At 40.6% G+C, this 17,819-nt stretch overlaps 1 protein-coding gene across 2 annotated transcripts; it reads left to right on the top strand.

The window, feature by feature from the left end:
• Positions 1-30: 30 nt before the first annotated feature.
• dtx4a (deltex 4, E3 ubiquitin ligase a) lies at positions 31-16,658 on the top strand. 2 transcript variants are annotated; one of them, XM_060874292.1, is made up of 10 exons: positions 31-395; positions 647-679; positions 763-996; positions 3,396-4,317; positions 12,120-12,181; positions 12,285-12,446; positions 12,962-13,023; positions 13,125-13,445; positions 14,362-14,451; positions 14,583-16,658. In XM_060874292.1, the coding sequence occupies exons 3-10, from the start codon at positions 786-788 to the stop codon at positions 14,808-14,810; spliced, it is 2,058 nt and encodes a 685-aa protein (XP_060730275.1). In that variant the 5' UTR covers positions 31-395; positions 647-679; positions 763-785; the 3' UTR covers positions 14,811-16,658. The 2 variants fall into 2 exon arrangements, with proteins under 2 accessions (XP_060730275.1, XP_060730274.1); XM_060874291.1 differs by lacking the exon at positions 647-679.
• Positions 16,659-17,819: the final 1,161 nt, after the last annotated feature.

Here is a 17,819-nt window from a genome sequence, read left to right as displayed (position 1 = left end):
GGTGGGCGTGGAAACGGACCAACACACGCAAAACATGTCAGAGCTGAATATTATTGTTAAACGTGTTTTTTTTCAGGGAGGAGAACTTCTGTAGTCAAATTAGGACGTAGCGGTGCCGTTAAACCGGGACCCAGTATGCGATTAGTCACCAAGTCAACATCGCTTAATCATTTGCAGTAACTCGAGAGTCTCTAGCTACCTCTGCTAGAAACCTACACACACACACACACACACACACACTCACACACACACACTCACACACACAGACAGAGGCGCGCGCGGATGCACACAAGCTTTTAGCATATATCCAGATAAAGACGCGTCCTCTAAAGGAACATGATTCTCCTTCGTGTATTTAAACTAACGCGAAGCTAAACGCACAAGGCCTTCTTCAGGTGAGTGTCGTTGTTTCTCTAAAATGGTCTTCCATCCTTTATAGTAACGATCAAAGACGACAGCTAGATATCTGTACACATTGTACAGCATCACATGATTACATTATTACACTGACGCTAATAACCTGGTATTGTGCACAAACCGCGGTCTTTCTCTGTTTTTAGCACGATATGTTATTTATAAAGACGTGTCAAGCTTTAGGAAAGCGTCGTTACTGATACACTGGTGTTTTTTTTTTAATGGTGTTAAGGCTTGCTGTTGGATTTGAGACGTGCTGCTAAAGGTACAATGTGAAACATCCATGTTGTGAGACCGGGGGAATAAGAGGCGCTGTGGATGTGACGCGGTTACTTTCCTTCTCCGCAGGTGTGTGTGTGAGTGTGTGTGAGATGTTGCTGGCCTCGGCGGTGGTGGTGTGGGAATGGCTGAACGAGCACGGCCGCTGGAGGCCCTACAGCCCGGCTGTGTCGCATCATATCGAGGCGGTGATCCGCGGAGAGACCCGCGGCGCAGGCAGCGTAGCGCTCGGCCAGGTCGACTCCAGACTGTCGCCCTATATCATCGACCTGCACTCCATGCATCAGTTCCGCCAAGACACAGGTGAGATCTCTATTGGTTAAGGCGTTGGACTAATGATCGGAATGTCATGAGTTCGAATCCCAGGTCCAACAAGCTGCCACTTCTGGCTCCCTGAGCAAGGACCTTTATCGTTAGTTATATAAGTTGAGATAAAAAATGGATGAAAGTGTCTGCCAAATGCCGTAAACGTATTGTTAATGTTATAAGCTTCATTACTCTCCCTTCGTGAGGCCTGTAGTGTTTATTCAGAGGAATACCAAAGGTGCATTCAAAAGCAGTAGGAAAAAACCCCAGTATAATACAAAAAAGTCCAAATAATCTCCGTATCATATGCACCGCAATTATGACTGTGATTGTCTCATGTCATGTTTGTGTATTGGCCTGGGAAAAAACTACAGGGAAACGTTTCTCTTTCACATGCCCCAACCACAAGTTCCACATTTTTATTTCATCAAAAAAAGATTCCATCCCAGTTTCACTGAAAGGTGCAGTTACCACATTTAGAGCATTAATTACTTGTGGAAGAAAAATTGAAAGATGACATGAAATGAGTAATTGCTTTGGATGGTCTGCATCCACTTCAGCCTCTGTATCATCACCTGACGTAAAAGTCACTCAAGACATTCGTTTCCACACAAGCCCTATCTTTGTCTTTTCACTTGGCTGAACTGTCTCTGCTCAAACACTGGTGAGGAAATAAATATACATTAATTCAGTCAGTTCTGTTTGGTCATTTATCATCTGTATGGTATGTGTAAGGACTGTCTCGTCCTTTATTGATGTGACAGTGATGTGAGAGCACTGGGGGCGTTGTGAAATAAAAGTATTATGGCATGTACATATCTAGAAACTTGTTCAGATGGTGAATGAGGCTGAAAGCATTTCAGGCAGACAGCCAAAGCAAGGTTATGAACGAACTTTTAAGAACAACGTGTTGCTTTCTTAAACATTTCAATGCTAACTTAAACAGAAATGTCGATTATATTAGTGACACAAAAATCAATCTTAGTCAAAACCCACTTTTTTTTGAAACAATTCTTGGGGATTCCCAGAAACCAACCTTGTGGTTGCATGTGACATTTATTTCCAGGCCACAACACATTCAATGTAGCATCACAAATAAAGCATTAGTGTAAAGTTTAAGCCGGTTCCTTTACACAATACATCATACATAGTTTAGAGATTTCTTAGATATGTTCATGGAACATGCAACGCTACGTAAGAAGCTCACACATGAGAGGAGATGCAGGTGCTAAAAAGTTTAGAGATATCCAAAGAAAGAACTGATTTTAAATTAGGCTCTGGCTCTGAACCAGCAGTCAAACTGCCTTGGTGGAAAAGAGGCACAAGATATGCTCATGGCCAGGAAACAGTGACTGTGGGGGAGAGTGAAGTTGTCTGTTCAGGACACCTGGGTAGAGAAGGCTCTCAGGGGGATTTGATTGTGAAATAGTTTGAATATTCAACACCCAGCATTTTCACAGATCCCCAAACTTGCATTTGTAATAATAATGATTATAAGACGGTTAGCTTTGTTTCGGTTAAGTGTTCTGTCTGAATGTGGATAGATCTGTGGGGAAAATGCGGACTTGTGGGTAAGTGTAAGGTGATGAGAAATATTTTGTTGAATTTATGAAATATTAGCTTAAATTCTTTCCTTGTCCTTTGATACAAACAAGTTATTTGTTCAAATAAAGAAATGAACAAATTAGACCTCACGGTGCGGCAGAAAGTTGCGTCTGTAACAGCACAGACTAAAACAAAGAGGTGGATTGTTGGCAGCTAAGAGTTTTGGGAGACTCAATCACCCTCCTCTAACTGACAAAGGCCATTGTGCAAGACTGACTTGAGTGCTCCACATGGGGAAATGGAGGACAGAGAAGTGAAGAGAAACAGCCCATTACCCCAAAAACCAAGAGGGAGGAGGAAAGAGATGAATAGCTGTCAAGTGAGGTCATCAGTGGGGGCGGGGAGGTCAAATGAATACTCTTTCTGTCTCATTTTATAGACTGTAAAATTATTTCGGTACTAATTGCTTTGTGTTATTTTGTTTTTTCATTTTTTAAATTTTGGTATGTCTCTAGAATCTGGTGCTATACTGTTGTTCTGTTATGGCTGTCCCAGATAAACATGTGGACCAAATATGCATTTCATACTCCTGTGGAATTTGTTTGGATTTCTTTATCAGTCTTATAATGCAGTTATAGACATGAGAGCCTCATAATACTGCTGATTCATTTCACAAAGCTGAGTCCTATGACTTTTATAGTATTGAAAGCTCATCTTAATAATTTGCTTGGTCAGCCAGCATGTAATTGTAAACGAGATTGTGTCCATCAACATATGCTATAATATCCATTGGGCAGATTTTATTAATATCACTGTCTGAAGGCTTAAATTAAAAAAATATTTTTCTGCAGGTACATTACGACCAGTGCGGCGGAGCTTCTATGACCCGCGCTCAGCTCCAGGGCAGGGCTGGGTGTGGGAGTGGGAGAACGACTCAGGCACATGGACGCCATATGACACAGAAGTGGGAATTGCCATCCAAGCAGCACGGGAACGGCAGCAACCGTGGCTGGACCTAACTCCGCTCGGCTTCTGCTATCTTATCGATCTGCAGGGCATGACACAGATCAACCGGCAGACACAGCGCCGGCGCCGCATTCAAAGGCGCTGCGACTTGGCCTACCCTCTCGTCTCAGGCCCTCTGCCTAAACCTCATGCTTGGACATCCAATGGGAGTGCAGCACATTCAGGGATGAGTGTGTCTGGGATTGGCAGAGGAAATGGAAGCGCATACCCTAGTGGAGCCCTTCCTGCCTCAACGATCACTTCTCTCGGTCAGCCTTGCTCATGTCAGCAGTGCATGTTGGTCCTAGGTGTCAAAACCAGCAGCATGGCACAGACTCTGGGCCGGAAATCCATGCCTCTGCCAAGACCCAGGAGCCCAAAAACTGCCCAGCGGAGCCACTTATACTCACTCACTCTGCCGCACAGGAACTCCACAATAGCCGGAGGGTTCGCACACTCCCTGTCCGTGCTGGACTCGGCCACGGCCACTCTGTCCATTTCCTCCCGTCCTCCTCCTCCTGCTGTTCCTCCACCTCCTCCACCTTCCTCTACTCCACATGCTACCTCACCACCAAATCAAACATCCTCCAGTGCCCTCATCTCAACAACTGCCACCTGTGCTCCAACCCCTTCAGCCCGAGTCCTGGGCCCTGTGTCATCAGCAGCCTGTGCTGCCCCAGTGCCACCCCGTTCTAGCCTGGCAGGCCTCAGTCGTCCAGCACTGCAGAGGATCGCTATGGCGCAGTCACGGGCACTTATCGCCTCTGGGTAAGTTTCCATGGCAAAAGCTGCCCCATAATCTATCCCTACTGTTTATCTTACCCCATTACTGATATATAACAATTTCCAAACCCGTGCTATTCATGTTCTCAATATTGTCTTTTAAATGATGTGAGATCAGTGACTGTAAAACAGACCTGCTTTAACTGAACCATTAATGCTATCAAGCCAACGTTCACTAGAGTACCTTCTAATTGGTCATTAGACTGTGAATGAAGAGGACTAAGTTGACAGGTGATTAAGGGAAATTGTCTTGATTCTTCAGCTGTTGTAATAGCAGAGCTAAAATCTATGCAGTAGCCCATATTTGCGCTTATTTATATATTTTTGCAATCTTAAGTTCTATCTTGACAGTTCCCAATTTGTATAGACTAGAATTAGACTAAAAACTTTTAATTAGAGACTGACATGTAAACAATGCGTGTTTACACATTTACGTCTTAGGCTGTTGCATAGCATTATCATAGCATTTGAGGCTGAGTGGATGTTTCGTTGGGCAAATGGGCTAAATGACTCACAGATATCATTTTAGAGACACTTTTAGGGTGTTTCTACATCACAACACACATACTCTTGTTCCATCCAACATGATGCGCCACTAGAATGTTTGTATACCAAAAGTGGCTATACAGTATAACCAGCATAGGCTAAGGTGGTTTGCTGTGATTTGAATCAGAGTGTAATTGTACCCTAAAGTCCTGCAGCGTTGATCAAGTGCAAACCCGAGCACGAGTTCAGTTCATATTCACGGGAATCACTGAACTCACACGAACTCCTGACAATAGTCTCGTGTTCAGTACCACAGTGTATTTCCTGCTCCCCATGACAGCTTTCACATTACCAACTTTTCATGTGAATCTGTAATCTGTTTAAGCCCAAACTCCCAGTGTGAAAGCCCCTTGAGATAAAATCAGTTTCTATGTTGCTTCGGAAACAGTTTTTAATCTCAGTAATAGTGTCGTAACCTAGTTCCTTACATGCACTGTACGCACTCACTTTATAAGGAACACCTGTGCACTCATACAGTTACGCAATTATCCACTCAGCCAATCATGTGGCAGCAGTGCGATGCAGAAAACCATGTAGATACAGGGCAAGAGCTTTAAGTAATGTTCAGATCAAATATCAGTCTAGGCTAGGTCTCAGATTTTCATAGATCATGTTGATAGGCATGTTGATAGGTCTCTACGTCTTACAATAGTGTGAGAAATAAAAAACATGTTTTGCGGGCTAGTTCTGCAAGAAGTTGTTGATGAGATGAGAGTTCACGATAGGGCAGAGCAGAATGAGCAGGCTGATTTGAGCTGACGGCAAGTTTGCGGTACCTTAAATAACCACTTTTTAAGCTGTGCTGAGCTAAACGTCATCTCGGAACACACAACACATCACGTATGGCTGTGGCTGATATGCAACAGCAGAATACCACATTGGGTTCTATTTCTATCAGCCAAAAAGAGGAATTTGAGGCTGCATTGTCCTTTGAGTGAGCCTGTGCCTACTGTACCCTCAGCTTCCTGTTTCTGTTTTCTGAACTGTGAAACCCTATGTGGTCTTATGCTGTATTAGTAGCCCATCTGCCCCATTCTTTTCTGTTTGTCACAGCTGTAAAGAATGGTTATATGAGATTTTAGGCACTGCACTGGTGCTACTGGATTGGTTGACTGGGGATTTAGAGAATGCACAGATGTACAGATGTTCCTAATAAAGTGGTCATTGCATGTAAAATGACAGTTGCTAGCCAGCCACTGAAAAGGAAATGCTTCTTGCTTCTTTGCTTCTTTTTTAAAAAAAAAATTGTCGATTAAAGGGTTGCACTTGAACTTCTTTTCACTGAGGATTGAAGTATTGGCACCCTGCCTGTGTTTGGGTGCGAGCGCTGCCATTACGCCCGACTGGGTCTGGTGCTCAGTCATACTCCCAGCAGTCTCAGGCACATTTCTGATGCACTTTAATGCTTTTTGTCATTCAAAATCTTCTTTTTTTTTTTTGTTTTTGTTTTTTTCCACTTGTATAATCTTTACACAGATTACTTTCATATGTAGTTTTATTGTGAAAGAAAGCAAAAACCACAGTTTCTGTACAGTGAAAAAGAGACTAAATATACCTGTTCTGGAAAAATACAGTGTTTTGTGTAATTTAATTATATGATTTAACATCTTTTAATATTAAGATTTAACAGGTACTCAGTATTGGGGTATAATGATGGCATGATTTGTTCTTTAATACAGGTCCCACAATAAACACCAAATAACTGGTCCTGATACTGTAGAATGAAACATCATTAAGTCTTGACATTTCAATCATTTTGAAATTTGATCAACGGTACGTTTAAATAAAACGAATTATTTGTATAAAAATAAATGTACAGCATTTTATTTTACAATATTAATACTAATTAAGATATTGTGTATAGTGGATGCAAGTAGTGCATAAAAATGAAAACAACTGATTGGGTTTTGATAACTGTGATTGTGCTTTATGGTGTGTGTGGGTGTGTGCGCATCGCTCTGAACAGTGTATGCTATCTTTTCCTGCTTGGTGGTTAAACTTGTTGCTGTCTGGCCTGTAAACCGGGCTGAAAGCGACAAGTTTTTTCACTTTCTTTGTTGGTTGTCGCTTATCGCTTCTACGAAACATACCCAGGAAGACATAAAAACCACAATCACTTACGAGCTACATGGGAAAGTGAATCTCAAGCACAATGAACAGCCTCTGACTGATTACATTTTGATGCAGAAGCAAAGCAAGCCTGTTTGAGAAAGTTGAGAAACAAGTCATTCACTGTGCAGTTATTAATAATATAATCTTATTCATATTAATATTAATAGATTCAAAGTAAATTGGTATTGAAATAAAAAAAAAAACAAAAAAAACTGTGTTGCATTCTGGGAAAGAAATGATACCAGACCCGTGTTTGGCATTTATATCTGTAAATTATTATCTAGCAAACTATGAAGGCTCAGTGAGGAGGAACTGATGTGGAATGATTGATTTTTGCTGATTTACTAAAAACAATTGTAATATGTGGCTGTGCAGAGGTGAAGAATGCTGAAATTCCTTCACAATCTTAATGTGCAACATCTCAACACCCAAGGACACATTTTTGTCCGTGAAAGAGAAATGTAGTTTCAGCGCTCTTCTACGGCTTGGTTTCTCTCCAGTGTTCCTGCAAACCCTGTCTGTTTCACAACGAGAATAGGAAGTGAAGGAAATTAAGGAAAGCATTTTAGACTGGAGTTGCGAGTCTTCCATCAATGTCAACAGGTCACTCCTGTTCATTAGGTTCCCCACTTGTCTCGCTCTGCTGTGCTTCGGTCCTTCTCCAGTTCCCAGGCTCTGTTCATTCTTCAGGGCCCCTGCAGTCCCATTGTGTAAGTGTGTGAGAGTATGCATGTGTGCGCACAGAGCGTATCCACAGCAACCTTTTGTCAGCAGCCGGCAGCTTGGTTTATATTTGCAACACAATGCAGCTGTGTGTGTGTGTGTGTGTGTGTGTGTGTGTGTGTTTTGGGAGGATGACTAGCTCGAAGGTGTTGTTGCTGTAGGAGTTGTGTTTGTTTGGCAAGTGTTTGGTTTGTGTGTTTGTGTGTCACAGACACAGACGCTGTCCTTTAAATACAAAAGCCTGTCTCAGACACTGGAAAGCTTCAGGCTGGAGCCGAGAAGAAATGGGGATGAAGCATAGGCGTGCCAACAGACAAGCACACACTGACTGTGGCATACTGATCAGTCACTCTGAGAGGAAAGTTTACTCTGAGGAAATGTCACTTTCAGTTTAGCCTGTGTGCGCTCTCACACTCTCGCACAGTCACACAACCGCACACCCACAACTACATTTAGATATTTTCATGTAGTGGAAACTTCTTAACACATCCACAAAGGAAACAAACTTAATGTGAATCGTCGGTGATGTATAGTTTACGAAAATAAACCCTCTTTATTTATTTTTTTGATTTTAGAGTTTTTTTTTTGTTTTTTTTTAAGTAATTTGTTTTGTCTGCCTCAACAGGTGTTCTGTCTTGCTCTAAACCACTAGAGAGTGCATCTGATATGCTGAGGTACTTAGTGCTGCCAAGTAGAAATGAGTGTGTGTGTGTGTGTGTGTGTGTGTGTGTGTGTGTGTGTGAGAGAGAGAGTATAAATGTGTGTAAGGTTTGTGCTGTGTGTTTTTAACAGACTGGATATTACAGTAATTTGTATAAAGATATTAGAGGGCTGTAAGTCTGCACTTAAACTATTGCTACAGCAATATATTCTTAGTTAATCCAATCAGAAAGTTTCCAGTGGCCACTTCCATGATGGCTTTCTCCTTGATTTTTCTCCTCTCTTTTTTTTTTGTTTATAGGCATGGCAAAGAAAACACACATTTTGTCATATTTGAAGGAGAGCACTGAGGTTGTGAATGTTTAATTAAAGACAAACATTTTCCCTAACCTTCACCATTAGCATTTTCAACACTCTACCAGTGACAGTTTTGATGTCTTGTAGCGGGTCTTGTCACTGTTGAGATTTCTCAGCATCTGTGGTCTTTAACACTCTCATTCTATTTTGTTATTTCTTCCCTTATCTTGTCATATCCAGCTGGTTCATTAGGAATCTAAATCTAGCTGCTTTGACATTGTACGTCCTTAAATGCACATTTAGTATTAATCTGTTCAGTATTATGCAGTTAGAGATGTAGGTTTAGGTCCCTACTGAGCACGCTGGATCTGATATTTAACACTGCCCAAGATTATTTTGAACTGTAAATCAGGCATTTCTGATATTTCTGACACTAGATAGGAAAAAACAATTAAGTATAGAAAATACATTTCTATTGAGTTTTTCAAATGTTGAATAATAAATCACACAACATGAGGTAACTTAAAAGATGTCTGAAATATGTCTTGTCCACCGTCTGGATTTTTTTAAAATTCTCTAATCCAGCTACTGCAAGTGTGAGTGTTGAGTGCATGAAGTGACCAACATTTATTTATTTATTTATTTCGTTTGAACAAACATGCTACATTTTCTCTCCCTCTGTTTCTCTCTCTTCTCTCTCTGTCTTTTTCTCTCTCTCTGTCTTTCTCTCTCTCTCTCTCTCTCTCTCGTTCAAACCAGATCAAGGCTTACAAAACCTGGCACCATGTCATCATCTCTGATTCATATCTTATTTTTTTCTTTATACCCTTAAACTGAAGTGTTCTTGACGCGCTGGTCTAAAAACGAACGAAAAGTCATCATCTCTAGCATGTAGCACAGTATTATTTTTCAGTCGATATCGAGATGAGGCGTTGACTCTAAAATAATCAAGGATTTAAAAAATCAGCCCTATGTTAATGAGTCAAAAGTCGAGTTAAATACATATGAACACGTGTGTGTGCCTGTGTGTGTCCGTGTGTGTGTGCCTGTGTGTGTCCGCGTGTGTGTGTGTCCGCGTGTGTGTGTCCGCGTGTGTGTGTCCGCGTGTGTGTGTCCGCGTGTGTGTGTCCGCGTGTGTGTGTGTGTGTGTGTGTGTGTGTGTGTGTGTGCGCGTGTTGCTCAGTCAGATACCTCGGCTGACATTTCGGACATATTCAGTCGCCTGACTGTTCATCAGCCTTGTGTGAATTTTGACCTTTGTGGATTTACACATGAATCATAAGCTGCCATTCAGTCATGGGTTTCATGTATAAGGCTCATGTTTAAGCCAAAAGTATCTGTATGAAGATTTAATGAGAGAGCACTGCTCTGACAATTGTCCCATCACTTGGGCTTAAATGAATCATTCTGTTTTAGAGACGTTCTGCGTGTCCGCATGTCCTCCGAGTGGCATTTAAAAAGGTGTCAGAAAGTAAACAGGATTACGGGCTGTCACGAGTCTCGTGAGCAGCTGACTGTGATCTGGGATTGTCATGACTTCAGCAAGCTCCTGATGCTCATATCCCTTCTGCTCCTTCCACCTGGTGGTTGATTTTTTTCTCTTCTTTGTCACGTAGCAGCGAGATGCGTGCCGTATGCTTCTGGGTAGCGCTAGGTGACTGCTTTATTGCTCGCCATATGGGTTTTGTGTTATACGGCCAAGATTAGCCAGCAGAAAACGTGACTGAGGGGTTTACGTTTGTCTCTTGCTCTGCTTCTCTCACCCATCATTTTTCCTACCTATGGAATTTCTTTAAAAAAGTTCTCCACACCTCAACCAATCACATCTGCCCCATGTTCACACACACTGAGTAGGTTTTCAAGGCTTCCTTTAGGTTTGTCATGGTACATGCACACATTATCACACCTTATGACATTGTTGTGTGCGTATATGCTGCATCGTGGTATAGTATATTGAGTCTTGTTTTTGTTTAATTTGTAGCTTGCTCTCATTTCTTTACTTTCAGTGTTACGTATTTCTATCCTGTTATCATATCTTATATTAGTTAGAGAAATAATCATTTATCTTGACAGATAGATTTTATTAAATTAGTCAGGCTGACATTGAACATGAATAATTGGCTAATATTCAGTTGTGTTTAAGAAATCATGAGGTGGAAATTTAGTCTGCATTTGCATTTGTATGTTTAAGACTTGTAACATTTAAAATGGAGGTGATGTGGGTGAATGAAAGGGTCTGTTCAAAAAGCTCGTAATCAAAATTTTATATATGTCTTTTACTCGGTGTGCATATTTGTAAATGTAATATATCACCCCGTCCATCTTCCCTAACCACTTTATACCGCTTCGGGTTGCTGTGGATCCGGAGAGAACCGGACACGAGCCGGGAATACGCATGACACACATTTATTTACAGCTAAGTAGAGTAATTTAATTAGGCTGTCAAGTTTATTGGGAGGGTGGAGAAACTCTTGAGTATCAGGTTTTTGTTCTTCCTAGTTAATGCCTTCTGTCTTGGAATAATACTTGAAATCCTCCTCCTCCTGCTTCTTCTTCATCTTCTTTTTCCTCTTCTATTCCTTATTGTGTGTGTGTGTGTGTGTGGCTGTGATGGAACATTATGGCGGAGTGTTAACGTGTGACGTCGAGAGGTAATCCCGAGCTCTGTGACGTGATCCTCTCTCCCAGCTGCTGATCAACAGATGGAAACAGGTGGATTAGCTCTATAAGAGGCGATTCTGCAGGCAGATGAGACACTCACTAAACCGCTGAGAGAAGGAGCTGGTTTTTTTTTTTTTTTTTTTTTTGGTGTTATACTGACTTGTTTTGTATTGTAGGGTGTTTTTGTTAAAAAAGCGTGAAAGAAAACAAAAAAAAGAGTGGAGTTTTCTCTGGTTGTTTTCCCCATTTTGGTCAAAACATGACTGTAATCAAGTTGAGCTCGTAAGTATATTCTGAAACGATACTCTCTTTGTGTAGTCATCGTCCTTGATAGCTGTGCTTGTGCTGACGTTTTATAATAACAACAATCGTGCAAGTTTCTGTGGTGTTTTTAAATCTTTATTTTTTTTCCCCATTCTGATTTTGTGTATGCTTAATTATAAGTGCAGTGTTATCTATTATTCAGTGAGGATGAATGGGTGTGTTGCTGCTTTATCAGTTGTGTAGCCGGAAACTGATTTTTACTTTGTCTAAAGTTTCAGACACGCACAAAATAATGAACCGAATCGATGCATATAAAAGTATTTACATCGATGTCATCGTCAAATCTGACAGCGTGACTTAGTTTATATTTGGTAGCACAATTGACTTAATCAGGTCAGGACAGGGGGGTTTATGGTAACGTCAACAGGATGACACACCGGATGTCAATATCTGATAAGTCTGTTTTCGTCTTATGAAGGATGAGTTCAAATTCTTATCTGTTACGTTACTCTGGTATGTTTCAGAGTCCCAACAGTCCCAGTGAAGAACCTAAATGGTTCCAGTCCTGTTCACCCAGCACTGGCTGGTGGGTAAAACACACTAACACCCAAATGAAGGTTTTGATTACTGTCACTAAGGGGGGAAAAAAGGATTTTAATTAAGAAATGTATTATATTCTTCTTTGGCAGGCATTACCGGTATCTTAATGAGTGCTGCAGGACTTCCTGTCTGCTTGACCCGGCCACCCAAATTGGTACTTCACCCCCCACCCGTGAGCAAGAGTGACATAAAGCCTGTGCCTGGCCTCGGCCACTGCTGCCGCAAAACCACCAAGAAACAAGCACGCAAAGGTCAGAATACACACACATCTGTTCATTAGTGAAAGCCAAGACATTCATATTAAAAGAGTTCGTTAGATATTTTGGAGCCTCGGCATGTGAAATACCATGAAATTGAACAAATTTGAGCAAATTGAACTTGTTTAAATGATTAACATGGTGGGAAATGAAACATATTTGGAGATGGAAAATTGATTCGCATTGTCCACATTTTTTTAATCGTCGGTCGCGTCACGCTGTATGTTTTCTAACATAACAAATCTACGGCATTGAACCAGTAATTATTACAATACTCTGTATATTATACTTTTAGATCTTTTCCATAAGAAGTAAGAATAAGATTCTAACAGTATCCAAAGCGATCATGACTGTGTATCCTTAATTTATGCTATAAAAATGTGGTAGCATTGTAAAATCTTAATGCATATTTGTGACCCTTTGATGATGACTTTACAATTTGTTCTGTGTATACACACAGATACTTACCCGTTTCTTTAACATTTCCATATTGTTGTTCACACTAACAGGCAGAACTCCAGAGGAAGTCGTGAGAAGGTACCTGCAGAAGGTCCGCAATCCTCCAGAGGAGGTACATTTCTGATTCTTTTATTTATCTCATGACCTGCAGCCCACAATTTTTCCTGACACAGATATCATTATCACTGACTGCATTTATTTCCTGTTCTTTAGGACTGCACTATTTGTATGGAGGCTCTGGGAGGCCCCTCTGGCTACAAAGGCCCTGGCGTGGGTGGCATTTCCCGGGCAGAGTCGGTCGGTCGTCTGTCTCAGTGTGGGCACCAGTACCACCTGCAGTGCCTAGTGGCTATGTACAACAATGGCAACAAAGATGGCAGCCTGCAGTGCCCCACCTGCAAGACCATCTATGGAGTAAAGACTGGAAACCAACCACCAGGAAAGATGGAGTATCACGTTATCCCCCACTCACTGCCCGGGCACCCAGACTGCAAATCCATCCGGATTATCTACAACATACCCCCCGGCATTCAGGTACATTCAGATACAGCTAATCGGACTCATCACCTTTATCCTGTACTGAAGCATTTCTGTGCTGAGTGGAGTGGTCTCTTCCGGGATGAGTCCTAACTGAATAATCTAGTAGGATAAAAATGGTGTGAATCATATACTATGACCTTAAGAGTTACCAGATCCCAACCTAGTTCAACAACTATGGAGATGTTGATCTCCACTACCAGTATCCACACTAGACCAGGAATACCTTTCGAAAGATTTGCAAATCTCCCTTATCCAGAGCAACTTACATTTTTATCTCACTTTATAAGGCTGAGCAATTGAGGGTAAAGGGCCTTGCTCAGGGGCCCAGCAATGGCAGTTTGGTGAACCTAAGAACTCACAACCTCCTGATCAGTAGTCCAACACATTAAGCACTAAGCTACAACATTGTGCCCTTATTCTGTTGTATAGTAATGCTAACGGTACTGCCAGGAACTGGTTTTAAACCTTTAAGTGCTCAGCTGTGTAATGAAGCCAAGGCCTGGTATTGTCCTATATAGCAAGCTGATAAATCTCTTCAAAAACAGTTTCACTAGGATTTTGCGATCATAGAAGTAAACTCTGGAATATTCAGAGGAGCTTGGAAAATTTCTGCAGACGTCCTCGAAACACACACATACACACCCTCTATGATTCACATGCGTACTTCATTAGTTATTAAATACGTTACAACATAAGTACAGCAATCATTTACTGGTATCGTGTTCTTGCAGCATCATCAATTCAGGGAGATTTCTGAGAAAGAAAGTAAAAAAACAGATCCAGCAAAATCATGCATTTTTGTTTTAGTTTTTCATACCCTGTAATCTATAACTTGAGATGCTATTGTGAAGCTGTGACACTTTAATTGCATAAGATGAGTCTGAACTTTCCTTTTTTTTTTTTTCCACAGGGCCCTGAGCATCCAAACCCTGGGAAGCCATTCACAGCACGTGGCTTTCCCAGACACTGCTACCTCCCTGACAGTGAGAAAGGCCGCCTAGTAAGTGTGCACAAACCTCCAATAAACCAGTAACAACCTGTTCCTCTTCAGTCTAAATGAACAGCCGTATCAGTATACACATATCAATTGTATCATGCTTTGAACATCTCTTTTCAAATCCAAACTTTCAGGTGTTGAAGCTGTTACTGGTGGCATGGGACCGCAGACTCATCTTCTCTGTTGGAACCTCCAGCACCACTGGAGAGACCGACACAGTCATTTGGAACGAAGTCCATCACAAGACTGAGTTCGGCTCGAACTTGACGGGTCACGGCTACCCTGATTCAGGCCACCTGGACAACGTCCTGGAGGAACTGAGGGCACAAGGTATCACTGAGGAAGACTGTCTGAGGGACTGAGAGAATAAACGGGACAAGACATTGTGCCAAGTTGCGATCTAGAGATCACATTTCAGAAGCAGCTGGAACTTTTTGCTGTTTATTGAGAATACAGTGTTAAAGAAAATGGGGTGAACTAAGTCACAAACTCGTTCTGTTCTGTGATATTGTCCCTCCTGATGATGATGATGAAAGCTTTGGAACCAGATTGTAGCCCACTTCTGTTTCAGAACTAGTATAACAGACTTGATGGAAAATGGGTACAAACTAATTTACTATTGCTGGTGTCTGTTCAACAATTTCTCGTATTGTAGTTCTGTGAAGGTTCTCCACGCTGAGGTACTTCTGTGCATGTAAGTATAACATTTGGTAGAATAAGTCCTTCTTTTGTATGGCGGAGGCTTACAAAGCGCCAGTGGCAGTTTCAGATGGAATGTGAATGTTTACTGCCCTCTAGTGGCACTTGATTATACATTCCATCCATAACCATGGTACAGTCACTCGATTTTTTCATGGGTTTTCGTTTTTACTTTAATTGACACTACATTAATGAATCTTTTATACTCATTTGAATTCTGTTGTACCTTATTTTATGTTATAGATATATAGTTCATAAATTAGATGCCAGCAATTTAGTCTGATTTTGTATTCTAAAGCTATTACGCCTGTCAAAGGGCTGTTAAATCTGTCCTTGGACATTAAACTCAACTCACTTCAAGTATTAATCAGTATTAAAGCCAGCGAACAGTGTCGAAATTGGGGACGATGACAAACACATGAATCCGACCAGTTTCCTTCTAACCCTTTAATTCCCAAAGCCACATGGAAAGCATGAGTTTATGAAAATGAAGTTTTATTGTGATTAGACATGCAACCGGAGATTAAATGTACAACATCTGGACCAGTGCTAAATTTAACTGTATCTTGGATAAACGTGAACCACAACATGTCAGACTCGTGCAGAGGTCTGACATAATGTCATGTAACTCAAGACACCATATTGGTCACTGGGGAGCGGTGTTAACTACCAGCTTGGAGAACGTTTGCTTGCTTTGGAACATCTGGTCCTACTTTGTGGGTAGATTTGTGCTGTGGTCTCCAGTTACGTTTCTAGTCAGTCATTGGTAGGTCCATGATGGACACGTTTAAAAAAAAAAAAAAAAAAAAAAAAAAATGTATTGTTGTCAAGACATTTGAGCATGTGTGTACATGCAAATATAAGCTTACATTTATAGTTGAAGTATTATTGTGTGCTGTATGTGTTTTATGTACACGTTCTGACTCAGTACCATCTTTTTTGCATCACCTGTTGCAGCCATTCATAAGGCAAGCACTTCTAACTCCTTTTTTAATTGTTATTATTATTATTATTATTTTTATTTGTTATACATTTTGATTTTTAGTAATGTCTTATAAGCTGTATTTTTTTAATTTTTTTGTACTGTGAAGACTTACTCATTGATTGCACTTGTTCATGATAGTTGCTCTGGTTATTGCAGTAAAAATGTCAGCCAAGAGGAAGCTGCAAAGAAACAGTGTTGGAGCTAGAACTGTTGTTGCTCTATAATATAAAACTGTACAGAATAACATGCATATTCAATAGCTGCTGAAATACTGAATGATTATTAAAAAGAAGATATGTGTAGGGTTTGTTCATCTCAAATGCTTTGTGTTATGTTATTCTGGTTCACTTCAAACCACATGAATTCATTTATTTACAGACAGGATGATGAGTTTCCTATGTCTCAAAATAATTCCCCTGTGACTGACTAGTTACAAACATAACTTAGTTTTATTATTTTAAGCTTGGAGGACAGGGAATTAAGTGTTGGTCTGAACTGCACAATTAAAAGAAAAATCCACTCTGAATGACTTCATTCATTTCATTTTCTTCTACCGCTTATCCTACACAGAGGAGCCTGGTGTCTATACAGGGAGCCTGGAGGGAACAAGGAAAGGGGTAACAAGGCAACTTATTACAGGGAACAGACACACAAACACAGTGATGCCAATCAGCCTTTAATGCATGTCCTGATACTGGCCCCTGATGCACAGGTAGAACATGCAACTTCACAAACAGGAAGCAGGAATCAAGCCCCTAACCCCGGAGGTGTAAGGCAAATGTTCTAACCAGTATGCCACCGTGGCCCATGTTGTATATATTATCAATGGTATATTTTCTCTTTAATGGTTTAGTAGTAGTAGTAGTAATCCATGATGCTAGTTTAAATTCGCGCTCTCTTCTTCACGCTGCAGCAGTGGATTATTTTTGCCCTTTAGTCTGTCCTCTTCTGTACACTCTGCTTAAACAGAAGTTACAAAAGATTCAACATTTATGGTAATGCCACTGCTGTTGCATTTGTCATCTCCTAGCTAGCTGTGCCTCAATCCCTGCTGTAATTCAGCATCACTGTATTGCATTCTGCATTCATTGCATTTCTTATTACTACAACATTGACTGGCAGCACTGGCAAATAGCAAAGGGCAGAAAAATGTCCTGTTCTTTTGGATTTAGGATCGAAAATTTAAACCTGACTAATGTTCATTATATCTAAGATCTGTAAAAAAAAAATATTCTATTAAATGTATACACAGCTAAGACCTGTGATGTCAGCCTAGCAAATGAGAAATAAAATGCAAAATAAAAGACCATGTAAGCACTAGAATGACTAAGCGCCTCAAAAATATTTCAAACCTATATAATGTGGTTCAGGATGTAAATTTCCTTTGGAAGATTTCTCACTTCATTATTAATAAACATTCTATTTTGAAATGTTCCAGTTTTATAGTTTATATTTAAAGGTTCCCTCTTTATAGACTCTTTTCTATTGCATATACTGCTTCCTAGAACCAAATCCCAAATATACCAAGTACAATTGTATTGGAATTAACCTTTACCTATTAATTCCAAGTTATTTTATATATGTATAAATTTAAGGAGTATTTTATATTACTGTCACTACTAGAATAGAATCATTAATACGCTCGTAGCTTGTGTTACAGTTTAGTAAATATTATTAAATGTAATAT

The sequence above is a fragment of the Tachysurus vachellii genome, chromosome 7 (genome assembly GCF_030014155.1).
Source record: "Tachysurus vachellii isolate PV-2020 chromosome 7, HZAU_Pvac_v1, whole genome shotgun sequence".
Classification (NCBI taxonomy): Eukaryota; Metazoa; Chordata; class Actinopteri; order Siluriformes; family Bagridae; genus Tachysurus; species Tachysurus vachellii.
Note: the sequence above shows the minus strand (reverse complement) of the source record. Positions and strands in the feature narration are given on the sequence as shown.